At 41.0% G+C, this 15,181-nt stretch overlaps 1 protein-coding gene across 3 annotated transcripts in view; it reads right to left on the bottom strand.

Moving 5' to 3' along the window:
* The window catches only part of LOC131929754 (sialin), a 45,281-nt gene that overhangs the window by 14,469 nt on the left and 15,631 nt on the right, over nt 1-15,181 (bottom strand). For all 3 annotated transcript variants that reach the window (XR_009383995.1, XR_009383994.1, XM_059286101.1), the window contains exons 4-8: nt 8,379-8,508; nt 6,230-6,317; nt 5,438-5,533; nt 4,604-4,746; nt 2,759-2,905 (exon numbers count right to left, since the gene is read on the bottom strand). Coding sequence is in view for 1 of the 3 variants with exons in the window: in XM_059286101.1 (XP_059142084.1) it covers nt 2,759-2,905; nt 4,604-4,746; nt 5,438-5,533; nt 6,230-6,317; nt 8,379-8,508 (604 nt within the window). In the remaining 2 variants the exon portion in view is untranslated. The remainder of the gene's footprint in view (nt 1-2,758; nt 2,906-4,603; nt 4,747-5,437; nt 5,534-6,229; nt 6,318-8,378; nt 8,509-15,181) is intronic.

Raw genomic sequence — 15,181 nt, 5'->3', positions numbered from 1 at the left:
ACATAAAAATTACATTAAATTATTAATAATATTAACAAAGGAGTTGAAAATTATTTCTGACTCAAAATTGAAAAAAAATTTTTTGTTTGTTTTTGTCTTATTATTTAGAGAATCATGTAACTGTAAGCAGAAATAACTATATAGGTCCTTATAAGAACTTAAATATTTGACCTTTGTATATTAGACATTGCATCATTATTTCAATTCTTTGTATATATAAAAGGCAATGTATGTCTGTGTGTGTGTGTCCGTCTGTCTTTTATGCATTACCACACCTATCATCAGATCGGCGTGAAACTTTGGGAAGTTGTTGAGAATATTCCTGTGGATGTTTCTGCGAACATTTTTTTGTAAATTCGTACTGTGGCCCCAGGAAGGGAGCAGTTTTTTTTTCTATATACGCTGTATAAAAAAAAAATCCATTGCTGTTTCACTCCGTTCATCTGATCGCCATCAAACTTGGGTGAGTTGATTAGAACACTCCAAGGAAGGGTTCTGCAAAAAAATCTTTTTTTTTATTTCGCAAGGGCGGTGCCACGGGAGGGTGCTTGATTTTTCTCTATATACAGTATATAAAAATAATAAAAGTGAATTGCAGTGACACCGTTCACATGATCGCCACGAAATATTGGAAAGATGTTTAGATTACTTCTGGGGAGGATTCTGCACAAAAAAACATTTTCAAATTCGGGTGGCGACCCGGCAGGGAACGTGTTTTTTCTCTAAATACGGTATATAAAAATAAAAGTCGATTGCGGTTTGACACCATTTATCTGATCACTATGAAACTTTGGGGAGTTGATTAGAACACTAGAGGGAAGGGTCCTGAAAAAAAAAATCTGTTTTTAATTTTGCAAGGGCGGCGCCACGGGAGGGTGTGATTTTTCTCTATATACGTATATAAAAAAAAGTCGATTGTGGTCTGACACCATTCACCCGAGTGCTATGAAACTTTGGGGAGCTGATTAGAACACTCCAGGGGAGGTTTCTGTAAAACAATATTTTTTAATTTCGCAAGGGTGGCGCACGGGAGGGTGCAATTCTGCTCTATAACGGTATATTTTAAAAAAATGAAAGTCAATGGCGGTTCGACACTTTTCATCAGAGTGCTATCAAACTTAAAAGAGTTTATGAGAATACTCCCGGGAAGGTTTCTGTTAACAAATTAATTAAAATTTGATATGAGCGGCGCCCGGAAGGGTGCGATTTTCGTCAATACACAATTTGGCGCCCAGAGTTTCAGAGCGGCTATGTTAGCACTTGGCATCCATTAATCGTTCAGCCTGCATAGCGGGTAAGGGATACTACTATATTCAGCATTAAAGCGCCAAGGCAAGCACTATGGCACCTTTGCTGTAGTGTAATCAGGGGCTCCCAAGAGCGCCCCTCTACGTCCCTGACATATGGGAGGTCACCAAAGTGTGTTCTACCTCATTATTTTGGTGAGTGATTAATGTACACTCAAGGTTTTCAATGCGGTAGTGTAGGTAAACAAGTGTCCCGATATTTATGATCCAATGGCAGGCATTGTTTACATCTAAATAACACAGTTTTAGAAAACAAGGTCACATAGGATTAAAAACATAGGATTGGTAAAGCATTCATGAAACCCTTCTTATATATTTCATCAGACTTTCTTATATCCCGCGGTAACGCGTGGGGACGGGTATGCTAGTACTAAAATAAAATCTAACAGTTTAGGACCTATCTACTAAAATTAAAATCTAATATAGACTATTCAGGAACATTTGTGAGGGGAAGCAGATAGTTAAATCCAATAGAAATAGAAGATGCCCTCGACCCAGATCAAACATCAGGTAGCCTGAAAAAAAAAAGACCACTGCCGAACTGTGGAGAAAAACTGGGCAGAACCCTATTGGCAAAATAAATATTGAAATGCTGAGAGGGATGGATTGGACGCACCTTGCGTAACAAACTAGCAACATCACCAGACTGGCACCAGACTCAGTCACCAAGGAAAGAGTAAAGTAAGTGGGTAAAAACAAACATGGAAAAAGTCAGCTGACAGTAAAGCAAAAGCAGCCCAAATGTTGTGGGCCCATCTTGGATCAATAGCCTAGAACTGAATAGGACCAACAATGGAGAGGTGTGGTTGCATCCCTATGCTCCATAAGAGGTCCACAGAATTGATGATGATGAACAGGAGCAAAATATTTTAAATTTTGAATAATAAGAAAATAAACCTGTAAGATTGTCATATCAATTTCATTATGGTGATAGAACATTTATATTCTTCTTAAAAATGTAAAAATATTAACAGCTTATTTATTCTACTGAGGAATCACAGGAGTAATGAACATTTTTCTTTCTAATGTGGTGCTCGAACCCAAAATCATCAAAAATGTGTGCTTTGATTTCCTGCTTTTTTAATTTTAGTTTTCATAATGTATGAGAAAATAAAATAAATTTGTTTTCTGCCATGCCCCAGTAAGTTCCTTCAGTTCATATATTACTACCACAGGTGGATGGTTAGGGTAAGGTTTCTTTAATCCCTTTACTTGATGGTAGTTTGTTTTAACCTTAACAATTTCTATGCTGGTTATAAATAGCATACACACACATAGCAAGTGGTTACATTTAGTTTGATATGTGTTACAGGGTTCATTAAATTTGAGGGCCAATAATAATGATACATAATACATCCATATAATTAATAAATTATAAACATCTACTATTTAAGGGGTATTGACTATTATTGATGATCATGCATTGATTGATGGATTAGAAATGAGCCTACCTCAAAACTTGATAACCTGATAACATCTTTTAAAAAGGTGGGTGAAACGGTGACCATGAAATAATACATCCAGTCTGATCCGATTTGCGATACAACAATAGCCCAAACTGGCATGGACTTGAGGATTTCTTTCACGGGTATGGAGCTCTGAGATTGATTTTTATTGGTTATGAAAGAAAAAAGTAAAAACAAATTTTAAAACAAAATATAAAGACATTTAGATTGAAAGTTTCATAAAAGAAATTTTAAAAAAATAAATGAGTAATTAGTCTAGGGCTATCTTCGTGAGTGACCGGGTACTGCAAGCCAGTAGAATACAGTAGGCCGAGCAGAGTTTCTTCCAGGCATCTCTTCGGGGGGGGGGGGGGGCGAAGCCCCCCCCCCGAAAATTTTTTACCGCCCCCCCCCCCCGAACGAAATGAAATTTATATAATTTATATAGAAAATATATACTTTTAACAATGTCCGCCCCCCCCGAAGAAAGTTTACCGCCCCCCGAAAATTTCAAGTGCCCCCCCCCCCCCCCGGAGAAAAAAGTCTGGAAGAAACACTGAGGCCGAGTAGGCCTAATACCTCAAATAGAGTCGGGTTTATGTTCTTAGATAGGAGTAGAATACAGTAGGCCTAATACAGTAGGCCTAATACCCCAAATAGAGTGGGGTTTATGTTCTTAGATAGCAGTAGAATACAGTAGGCCTAATACAGTAGGCCTAATACCCCAAATAGAGTGGGGTTTATGTTCTTTAATAGCAGTAGAATACAGTAGGCCTAATACAGTAGGCCTAATACCTCAAATAGAGCGGGGTTTATGTTCTGAGATTTAGAGCCATAATCCACTCTAGGACTCAAAATAAAGTTTGGAAACATTCACTAAAAGTTTACACATTGACAAATAATTATCATTAAAAAAAGTTTAAAAAAACCCACGTTTTCTGATTGAACTAAAAAGTAGAAAATAAATGCTATACATCACAATAATGCAAGCGATCACTCTACTATAAGCGATGAAAAACGTGGGGCGCCGAGTTACTATATATATATATTACTATTGATTAGATAATACTATTGACTTTTATTAGGGAGCTTGTAAAGAGTCAACAGTATTAGAAACTGTAAGAAAATCACGGCGCCCCACGTTTTTCATCGCTTATAGTAGAGTGATCGCTTGCATTATTGTGATGTATAGCATTTATTTTCTACTTTTTAGTTCAATCAGAAAACGTGGGTTTTTAAAAACTTTTTTAATGATAATTATTTTCTACTTTTTAGTCTTTGTCTGTTTGTTTGCATTAAAATCTTGCTATCGATTTTATCTTTTCGCATTCACTTTTTTTTTGGGGTAAACGAAGACAACTCGTAAAAAAACACGTGCCTTGAACCCGTGTCGAGTGGGTTAGCAATCGTGTGCCCAACCACTCGACCATATCGTCTCCCCCATACTGGCCACCAGCTGTTCCGGTTGTTTGTACACAAACACCACGTGAACACTACTCAGTAAGCCAAAAGAGGGAGAGTACCGAACCTTGTTTTCATCAAATTACAATTACTGGGTTATGTCCCCTTTTCCCCACGTTTTTTTGTAGAAATATATAGCGGTCTAAAATGATCAATAAAATGTTTCCATGGATCAATTTAGTAATAATAACAATTGAATATTGTATTGTCATCGGAAACAAAGCTTCCCTGAAAATTTCAGCGCGCTAGCTAACTGGGAAGTGCCCGAAATTTCGATCGCAAGATTTGATTGGAAAAACAGACGCGAAAGCAAGTTAAAGAAAACGTGGGAAAAAAGGCAGAGAATGATTTCCTTGCTAATACATATCAATAATATAATTTTATAATTACCAAAGCTTCTTTAGATTTGTTTCCGGCTCTTGGCACTGACTGGGCAATAAATTGAATTTCTTTTTCTGATATCAGAGCATTGTCGAATGGCGAGTCGGTGACAAACACGATGAATAAAGCAGATATCAAAAGGCCCATTCCGGCTGGAAGTAAGGTCATTACATGTAAGCTCATTTTGCGCATTTAAAAATGTATTTAACCATTCTTTTTTACTACACTACTGTAGGGATTCTTTTTTTTACTACACTACTATCAAAAATGAAAAAAAATATTAAGAGAAAAAAATATTTACACATTGTGTAAGTGAGGCATACATAAAGGAGTTCGTCCAGCTCTGATAGGTACCTAACTCATTTTACGATGGGTACCTCACTCACTCACGTTATGATGGGTACCTCACTCACGTTATGATGGGTACCTCACTCATTCACGTTATGATGGGTACCTCACTCACGTTATGATGGGTACCTCACTCACGTTATGATGGGTACCTCACTCACGTTATGATGGGTACCTCACTCACGTTATGATGGGTACCTCACTCACTCACGTTATGATGGGTACCTCACTCACGTTATGATGGGTACCTCACTCATTCACGTTATGATGGGTACCTCACTCACGTTATGATGGGTACCTCACTCACGTTATGACGGGTACCTCACACAGCCGTACAGGCTGCTGGGCAAAGTGCTGACCATACTATCCCTTCTTTTGCCGAAGTCAGTGTGACCGGTGTACTCAACTTCATATGCCCAGATAGAGTACTTGACTTGACAAGACTATTTACAGTGTGAGTGAGAGAGAGAACATAATGGGAGCAACTTTACTTACAGAGTGTGTAGAAGACAAAAGGCCAACCACCCTGGATGGGAATCTCACACGAGTAAAGGGAAACAACATAGGCACACATATCACCCAACTCCATGCCTGAAATTATTAGTAAGAGAAACAGTAAGATAAACAGTGAGATAAACAGTGAGAGAAACAGTAAGATAAACAGTGAGATAAACAGTGAGATAAACAGTGAGATAAACAGTACGATTAGAAAAACGATCGAAAACTGTCTGGTACTAACAATTGTCGTGAAAAATACATGTTAAAACTGAACTCTCAAGTCATTGAATAATGTGGTTATTAGGGACATATAATGTCAATGTGAGTAATTCTATTTTATTGACTACAACTCATTTTATGCGCAGCTGAATAAAAAGGTTGAACCATGGCCATCACCGTTTGATTGTTTCAGATACCGCTAACATTAACACAGGAACCAAAAAGTCACATGAGACGTTCATGCCATCTCGACTTACAAGGTCACATGAGACGTTCATGCCATCTCGACTTACAAAGTCACATGAGACGTTCATGCCATCTCGACTTACCCAGAGACGTTCATGCCATCTCGACTTACAAAGTCACATGAGACGTTCATGCCATCTCGACTTACCCAGAGACGTTCATGCCATCTCGACTTACAAGGTAACATGAGACGTTCATGCCATCTCGACTTACAAGGTAACATGAGACGTTCATGCCATCTTGAATTACAAGGTAACATGAGACGTTCATGCCATCTCGACTTACAAGGTAACATGAGACGTCGTTCATGCCATCTCGACTTACCCATTCCAACAATTCCAAAGAGCAAGCTCGTCTCATGTCTTGGTGTCCACTGACCCACTAGAGCAAATGTTGGGGCATACAGCAGGCCCTACCAGGAGGCCGTGGGGAAACAGAACACAATGAAATTAAAATTACTTTTTTTTCAACTTCTAGACACAAACTCGTGAGAAAAAGGGTCTAGGTACCTATATTCCGGGGGTGGGGGTCTAGGTACCAATATGTGGGGGTGGGGTCTAGGTACCAACATGTGGGGGTGGGGTCTAAGTACCAACATGTGGGGGTGGAGTCTAGGTACCAACATGTGGGGGTGGGGTCTAGGTACCAACATGTGGGGGTGGGGTCTAGATACCAAAAGGGGGGGGGTGGGGTCTAGGTACCAACATGTGGGGGTGGGGTCTAGATACCAATATGTGGGGGTGGGGTCTAGGTACCAACATGTGGGGGTGGGGTCTAGGTACCAACATGTGGGGGTGGGGTCTAAGTACCAACATGTGGGGGTGGGGGTCTAGGTACCAATATGTGGGGGTGGGGGTCTAAGTACCAACATGTGGGGGTGGGGGTCTAGGTACCAACATGTGGGGGTGGGGTCTAAGTACCAACATGTGGGGGTGGGGGTCTAGGTACCAACATGTGGGGGTGGGGTCTAAGTACCAACATGTGGGGGTGGGGGTCTAGGTACCAATATGTGGGGGTGGGGTCTAGGTACCAACATGTGGGGGTGGGGTCTAGGTACCAACATGTGGGGGTGGGGTCTAGGTACCAACATGTGGGGGTGGGGTCTAGGTACCAACATGTGGGGGTCTAGGTACCAACATGTGGGGGTCTAGGTACCAACATGTGGGGGTGGGGTCTAGATACCAACATGTGGGGGTGGGGTCTAGGTACCAACATGTGGGGGTGGGGTCTAGGTACCAACATGTGGGGGTGGGGGTCTAAGTACCAACATGTGGGGGTGGGGTCTAAGTACCAACATGTGGGGGTGGAGTCTAGGTACCAACATGTGGGGGTGGGGTCTAGATACCAACATGTGGGGGTGGGGGTCTAGGTACCAACATGTGGGGGTGGGGTCTAGGTACCAACATGTGGGGGTCTAGGTACCAACATGTGGGGGTGGGGTCTAGGTACCAACATGTGGGGGTGGGGTCTAGGTACCAACATGTGGGGGTGGGGTCTAGGTACCAACATGTGGGGGTGGGGTCTAGGTACCAACATGTGGGGGTCTAGGTACCAACATGTGGGGGTGGGGTCTAGGTACCAACATGTGGGGGTGGGGGTCTAAGTACCAACATGTGGGGGTGGGGTCTAGGTACCAACATGTGGGGGTGGGGGTCTAAGTACCAACATGTGGGGGTGGGGTCTAAGTACCAACATGTGGGGGTGGGGGTCTAGGTACCAACATGTGGGGGTGGGGTCTAAGTACCAACATGTGGGGGTGGGGTCTAGGTACCAATATGTGGGGGTGGGGGTCTAAGTACCAACATGTGGGGGTGGGGGTCTAGGTACCAACATGTGGGGGTGGGGTCTAAGTACCAACATGTGGGGGTGGGGGTCTAGGTACCAATATGTGGGGGTGGGGGTCTAGGTACCAATATGTGGGGGTGGGGGTCTAAGTACCAACATGTGGGGGTGGGGTCTAGGTACCAACATGTGGGGGTGGGGGTCTAGGTACCAACATGTGGGGGTGGGGTCTAAGTACCAACATGTGGGGGTGGGGGTCTAGGTACCAACATGTGGGGGTGGGGTCTAGATACCAACATGTGGGGGTGGGGTCTAGGTACCAACATGTGGGGGTGGGGTCTAAGTACCAACATGTGGGGGTGGGGGTCTAGGTACCAACATGTGGGGGTGGGGTCTAGATACCAACATGTGGGGGTGGGGGTCTAGGTACCAACATGTGGGGGTGGGGTCTAAGTACCAACATGTGGGGGTGGGGGTCTAGGTACCAACATGTGGGGGTGGGGTCTAGATACCAACATGTGGGGGTGGGGTCTAGGTACCAACATGTGGGGGTGGGGGTCTAGGTACCAACATGTCGGGGTCTAGGTACCAACATGTGGGGGTGGTGTTTAAATACCAACATGACGTGGGAGTGGGGTTCTACTTTAATTTTAGCACAGACTAAACTGCATTTTGCTGCTAGTTTACTAACATCTATTGCCCCTGCCAATACTCGATCTGCATACAACCAGGCAACATCAAAATAAGCTGCCGGAACAGCTAGCAGTTGGAAAATTGAAGTAAAAATCAGCCCGATCACAACCACACGTTTGGCACCAAACCTAAAACGGAAGAAAAAACGGGCTTTGTTGTATAAAGGATGCTGGATTTTATGTAATAAATTGGTGAGGAATAGTTACACAATTAAAATAATTGAGTAAAGAGATATTAACCCTGACAAAAGGGTCCCCGACAGAGACGTAGCGACCCTTCCCTGCACCCGGGGCGAACATTCAATTTGGCGCTCCCTCGTATATATATATATATATATATATATATATATATATATATATATATATATATATATATATATATATATATATATATATATATATATATATATATATATATATAAATGTGTGTGTGTGTGAGTGTGTGTGTGTAAAAGCGTGTGTGCGACGGTCCGGGAAAAGTTTCATAATTACGGTGTATGATTTTCGTTCATTAAAACTTAACCCGACGCCAATTAAATTCTCATTAAGATGCGTTTTCTTTTTACAAAAGATTAAAAATGTAAGAAAAAAAAATGCCTGATCTTAGTTAAGAGGGTAGTTTGTAGCAAGCGCTAATTTCTTTAGACCAGCCTTTTATGTTCTCCCTTTTGTAACAGTTTCTTTTGTGATATGGTACATAGATGGATCATAAGTTTGTTGGAATAAGGTCATACAAGTGACATACAAGATTAACTTAGCAGAAACATTTATTGTACGCATTGATATTTCGTTGACTGGTTGATTGTATAACGAAATACGACTGGTTGATGGTATAACGAAACACGACTGGTTGATGGTATAACGAAACACGACTGGTTGATGGTATAATGAAACATGACTGGTTGATGAAACACGACTGGTTGATGGTATAATGAAACATGACTGGTTGATGGTATAATGAAACACGACTGGTTGATGGTATAATGAAACATGACTGGTTGATGGTATAATGAAACATGACTGGTTGATGAAACACGACTGGTTGATGGTATAACGAAACACGACTGGTTGATGGTATAACGAAACACGACTGGTTGATGGTATAATGAAACATGACTGGTTGATGGTATAATGAAACACGACTGGTTGATGGTATAATGAAACATGACTGGTTGATGGTATAACGAAACACGACTGGTTGATGGTATAACGAAACACGACTGGTTGATGGTATAATGAAACATGACTGGTTGATGGTATAATGAAAAACGACTGGTTGATGGTATAATGAAACATGACTGGTTGATGGTATAACGAAACACGACTGGTTGATGGTATAATGAAACATGACTGGTTGATGGTATAATGAAACATGCCTGGTGATGGTATAATGAAACATGACTGGTTGATGAAACACGACTGGTTGATGGTATAATGAAACACGACTGGTTGATGGTATAATGAAACATGACTGGTTGATGAAACACGACTGGTTGATGGTATAATGAAACACGACTGGTTGATGAAACACGACTGGTTGATGGTATAATGAAACATGACTGGTTGATGGTATAATGAAACATGACTGGTTGATGGTATAATGAAACATGACTGGTTGATGGTATAATGAAACATGACTGGTTGATGGTATAATGAAACATGACTGGTTAATGGTATAATGAAACATGACTGGTTGATGGTATAATGAAACACGACTGGTTGATGGTATAACGAAACACGACTGGTTGATGGTATAATGAAACACGACTGGTTGATGGTATAATGAAACATGACTGGTTGATGGTATAATGAAACATGACTGGTTGATGAAACACGACTGGTTGATGGTATAATGAAACATGACTGGTTGATGGTATAATGAAACACGACTGGTTGATGGTATAATGAAACATGACTGGTTGATGGTATAATGAAACACGACTGGTTGATGAAACATGACTGGTTGATGGTATAATGAAACACGACTGGTTGATGGTATAATGAAACACGACTGGTTGATGGTATAATGAAACATGACTGGTTGATGGTATAATGAAACACGACTGGTTGATGGTATAATGAAACATGACTGGTTGATGATATAATGAAACATGACTGGTTGATGGTATAATGAAACACGACTGGTTGATGGTATAATGCAGGGGTCTCCAAACTTTTCAGTCCGAGGGCCGCATTGACTATCAAATTTCAGTTCGGGGGCCAGTTTCTTCCAGTCCTGTCTTTGATTTTTCTGGGCAAAGTTCCTCACCTATCACCAACAAACGTTTTTTCCGTGGACAAAAAGATCTCCGCGGGCCGGATGAGAGGACCTCGCGGGCCGCATCCGGCCCGCGGGCCGTAGTTAGGAGACCCCTGGTATAATGAAACACGACTGGTTGATGGTATAATGAAACATGACTGTTTGATGGTATAATGAAACATGACTGGTTGATGGTATAATGAAACACGACTGGTTGATGGTATAACGAAACACGACTGGTTGATGAAACACGACTGGTTGATGGTATAACGAAACACGACTGGTTGATGAAACACGACTGGTTGATGGTATAACGAAACACGACTGGTTGATGAAACATGACTGGTTGATGAAACACGACTGGTTGATGAAACACGACTGGTTGATGGTATAACGAAACACGACTGGTTGATGGTATAATGAAACACGACTGGTTGATGGTATAATGAAACATGACTGGTTGATGGTATAATGAAACATGACTGGTTGATGAAACACGACTGGTTGATGGTATAATGAAACATGACTGGTTGATGGTATAATGAAACACGACTGGTTGATGGTATAATGAAACATGACTGGTTGATGGTATAATGAAACACGACTGGTTGATGAAACATGACTGGTTGATGGTATAATGAAACACGACTGGTTGATGGTATAATGAAACACGACTGGTTGATGGTATAATGAAACATGACTGGTTGATGGTATAATGAAACACGACTGGTTGATGGTATAATGAAACATGACTGGTTGATGATATAATGAAACATGACTGGTTGATGGTATAATGAAACACGACTGGTTGATGGTATAATGCAGGGGTCTCCAAACTTTTCAGTCCGAGGGCCGCATTGACTATCAAATTTCAGTTCGGGGGCCAGTTTCTTCCAGTCCTGTCTTTGATTTTTCTGGGCAAAGTTCCTCACCTATCACCAACAAACGTTTTTTCCGTGGACAAAAAGATCTCCGCGGGCCGGATGAGAGGACCTCGCGGGCCGCATCCGGCCCGCGGGCCGTAGTTAGGAGACCCCTGGTATAATGAAACACGACTGGTTGATGGTATAATGAAACATGACTGTTTGATGGTATAATGAAACATGACTGGTTGATGGTATAATGAAACACGACTGGTTGATGGTATAACGAAACACGACTGGTTGATGAAACACGACTGGTTGATGGTATAACGAAACACGACTGGTTGATGAAACACGACTGGTTGATGGTATAACGAAACACGACTGGTTGATGAAACATGACTGGTTGATGAAACACGACTGGTTGATGAAACACGACTGGTTGATGGTATAACGAAACATGACTGGTTGATGGTATAATGAAACATGACTGGTTGATGGTATAATGAAACACGACTGGTTGATGGTATAATGAAACATGACTGGTTGATGAAACACGACTGGTTGATGGTATAATGAAACATGACTGGTTGATGAAACACGACTGGTTGATGGTATAATGAAACACGACTGGTTGATGGTATAACGAAACATGACTGTTTGATGGTATAACGAAACATGACTGGTTGATGGTATAATGAAACACGACTGTTTGATGGTATAACGAAACACGACTGGTTGATGGTATATTGAAACATGACTGGTTGATGGTATAACGAAACACGACTGGTTGATGGTATAATGAAACACGACTGTTTGATGGTATAACGAAACACGACTGGTTGATGGTATAATGAAACATGACTGGTTGATGGTATAATGAAACATGACTGGTTGATGAAACACGACTGGTTGATGGTATAATGAAACACGACTGGTTGATGGTATAACGAAACACGACTGGTTGATGGGATAATGAAACATGACTGGTTGATGGTATAATGAAACATGACTGGTTGATGAAACACGACTGGTTGATGGTATAATGAAACACGACTGGTTGATGGTATAACGAAACACGACTGGTTGATGGGATAATGAAACATGACTGGTTGATGGTATAATGAAACATGACTGGTTGATGAAACACGACTGGTTGATGGTATAACGAAACACGACTGGTTGATGAAACACGACTGGTTGATGAAACACGACTGGTTGATGGTATAACGAAACACGACTGGTTGATGGGATAATGAAACAAGCTAGAGGAAGCAAACTGGAATCCAACAGCTCGAAGTCTTGGATTTCGCAGCTTTGCGCTGCCTTCTCGTACACAGTCAACAACAAATGCAGAACTAATTGTACGGGTTAAAGGAGCAGTAATAACCAGTTTAATGATAGTGGCACCGCCCATGACGTTCTGATCAGAATCAGCAGTGATAAAACACGTTTTAACATTCTAAGCCAATGTGTAATTCAAATGCCTTGTCAAAAAAATTCAATCAGGATCTATAGCTATATGTGAAGTCTCTATACTGTATGGCTCGGAACTAGGTTACTGACAGTGGAGAATGAAATAAGAGCATAGAAAAAGTGGTGGTTAGGGTGCAATATCAGAATGACAGTAAATAACATCACTAAGCAGGTGCTGATGTAAAGTCCAGTGGTTAGGGCACACTATCAGAATGACAGTAAATAACATCACTAAGCAGGTGCTGGTGTAAAGTCCAGTGGTTAGGGCACACTATCAGAATGACAGTAAATAACATCACTAAGCAGGTGCTGGTGTAAAGTCCAGTGGTTAGGGTACAATATCAGAATGACAGTAAATAACATCACTAAGCAGGTGCTGGTGTAAAGTCCAGTGGTTAGGGTACAATATCAGAATGACAGTAAATAACATCACTAAGCAGGTGCTGGTGTAAAGTCCAGTGGTTAGGGTACAATATCAGAATGACAGTAAATAACATCACTAAGCAGGTGCTGGTGTAAAGTCCAGTGGTTAGGGTACAATATCAGAATGACAGTAAATAACATCACTAAGCAGGTGCTGGTGTAAAGTCCAGTGGTTAGGGTACAATATCAGAATGACAGTAAATAACATCACTAAGCAGGTGCTGATGTAAAGTCCAGTGGTTAGGGTACAATATCAGAATGACAGTAAATAACATCACTAAGCAGGTGCTGGTGTAAAGTCCAGTGGTTAGGGTACAATATCAGAATGACAGTAAATAACATCACTAAGCAGGTGCTGGTGTAAAGTCCAGTGGTTAGGGCACACTATCAGAATGACAGTAAATAACATCACTAAGCAGGTGCTGGTGTAAAGTCCAGTGGTTAGGGCACACTATCAGAATGACAGTAAATAACATCACTAAGCAGGTGCTGATGTAAAGTCCAGTGGTTAGGGCACACTATCAGAATGACAGTAAATAACATCACTAAGCAGGTGCTGGTGTAAAGTCCAGTGGTTAGGGCACACTATCAGAATGACAGTAAATAACATCACTAAGCAGGTGCTGATGTAAAGTCCAGTGGTTAGGGCACACTATCAGAATGACAGTAAATAACATCACTAAGCAGGTGCTGATGTAAAGTCCAGTGGTTAGGGTACAATATCAGAATGACAGTAAATAACATCACTAAGCAGGTGCTGGTGTAAAGTCCAGTGGTTAGGGCACACTATCAGAATGACGGTAAATAACATCACTAAGCAGGTGCTGATGTAAAGTCCAGTGGTTAGGGCACACTATCAGAATGACAGTAAATAACATCACTAAGCAGGTGCTGGTGTAAAGTCCAGTGGTTAGGGCACACTATCAGAATGACGGTAAATAACATCACTAAGCAGGTGCTGATGTAAAGTCCAGTGGTTAGGGTACAATATCAGAATGACAGTAAATAACATCACTAAGCAGGTGCTGATGTAAAGTCCAGTGGTTAGGGTACAATATCAGAATGACAGTAAATAACATCACTAAGCAGGTGCTGATGTAAAGTCCAGTGGGACAGAGGAACACCATAATCCGCTATTGTTAATGAGCTATGGCCTTACAATAAACCTTGCCATATCCTTGTAGATCCCACACGCCATCTAGTTTCGGTTTTAATTCTCATTTATTCCGCTAATAAAGTAATTAAAGTAGCCAAACTTTCACTTCAAATATATAAAATTCAAAACAGGTTACTTCATACATTTTAAAAACGTTCAGAATAAATCTAAACAAGTTAATAAAAAGTCTAGTGACGATTTAAGCGCAATTTCCTTATGTTATCCATAACAATTTTTAATTTTTTGTAAATATCATCCTATAAATATAAACTCCTACACGATGTTCAGTTTAAATCATCTTAGGCCTACAAGATGCTCAGTTTAAATGTTCTTAATTAATTTTTTGTGACCGAACGAAAGGATATTTTTGAAAACTTTCTTCGGCAATATTGGTCTAAATTATAGCAGGAATCGATTGGTAAATGTTTCAAGTCGCTAAGCGGTCTGGTTGCCGAGATATGGAGCAAAAACTGCATTTGTTCGAGGTTTTTTGGCTTTTCCGTGAAATCCAGGAAGGAATTCCGGGAATTTTTTTGGCCCACAATCATCCTTGGAACTTTCTTAACATATTTGCTTTTGGGACTAGTCCTCGATATTGCTTCGTTGAGGAGGAGATACGACTTA

This window comes from Physella acuta, unplaced genomic scaffold (genome assembly GCF_028476545.2).
Source record: "Physella acuta isolate Inbredline_101_S28 unplaced genomic scaffold, ASM2847654v3 ptg001670l, whole genome shotgun sequence".
NCBI classification, from domain to species: Eukaryota; Metazoa; Mollusca; class Gastropoda; family Physidae; genus Physella; species Physella acuta.
The sequence above is the reverse complement of the archived record's forward strand: the minus strand, read 5'-3'. Positions and strand labels throughout refer to the sequence as shown.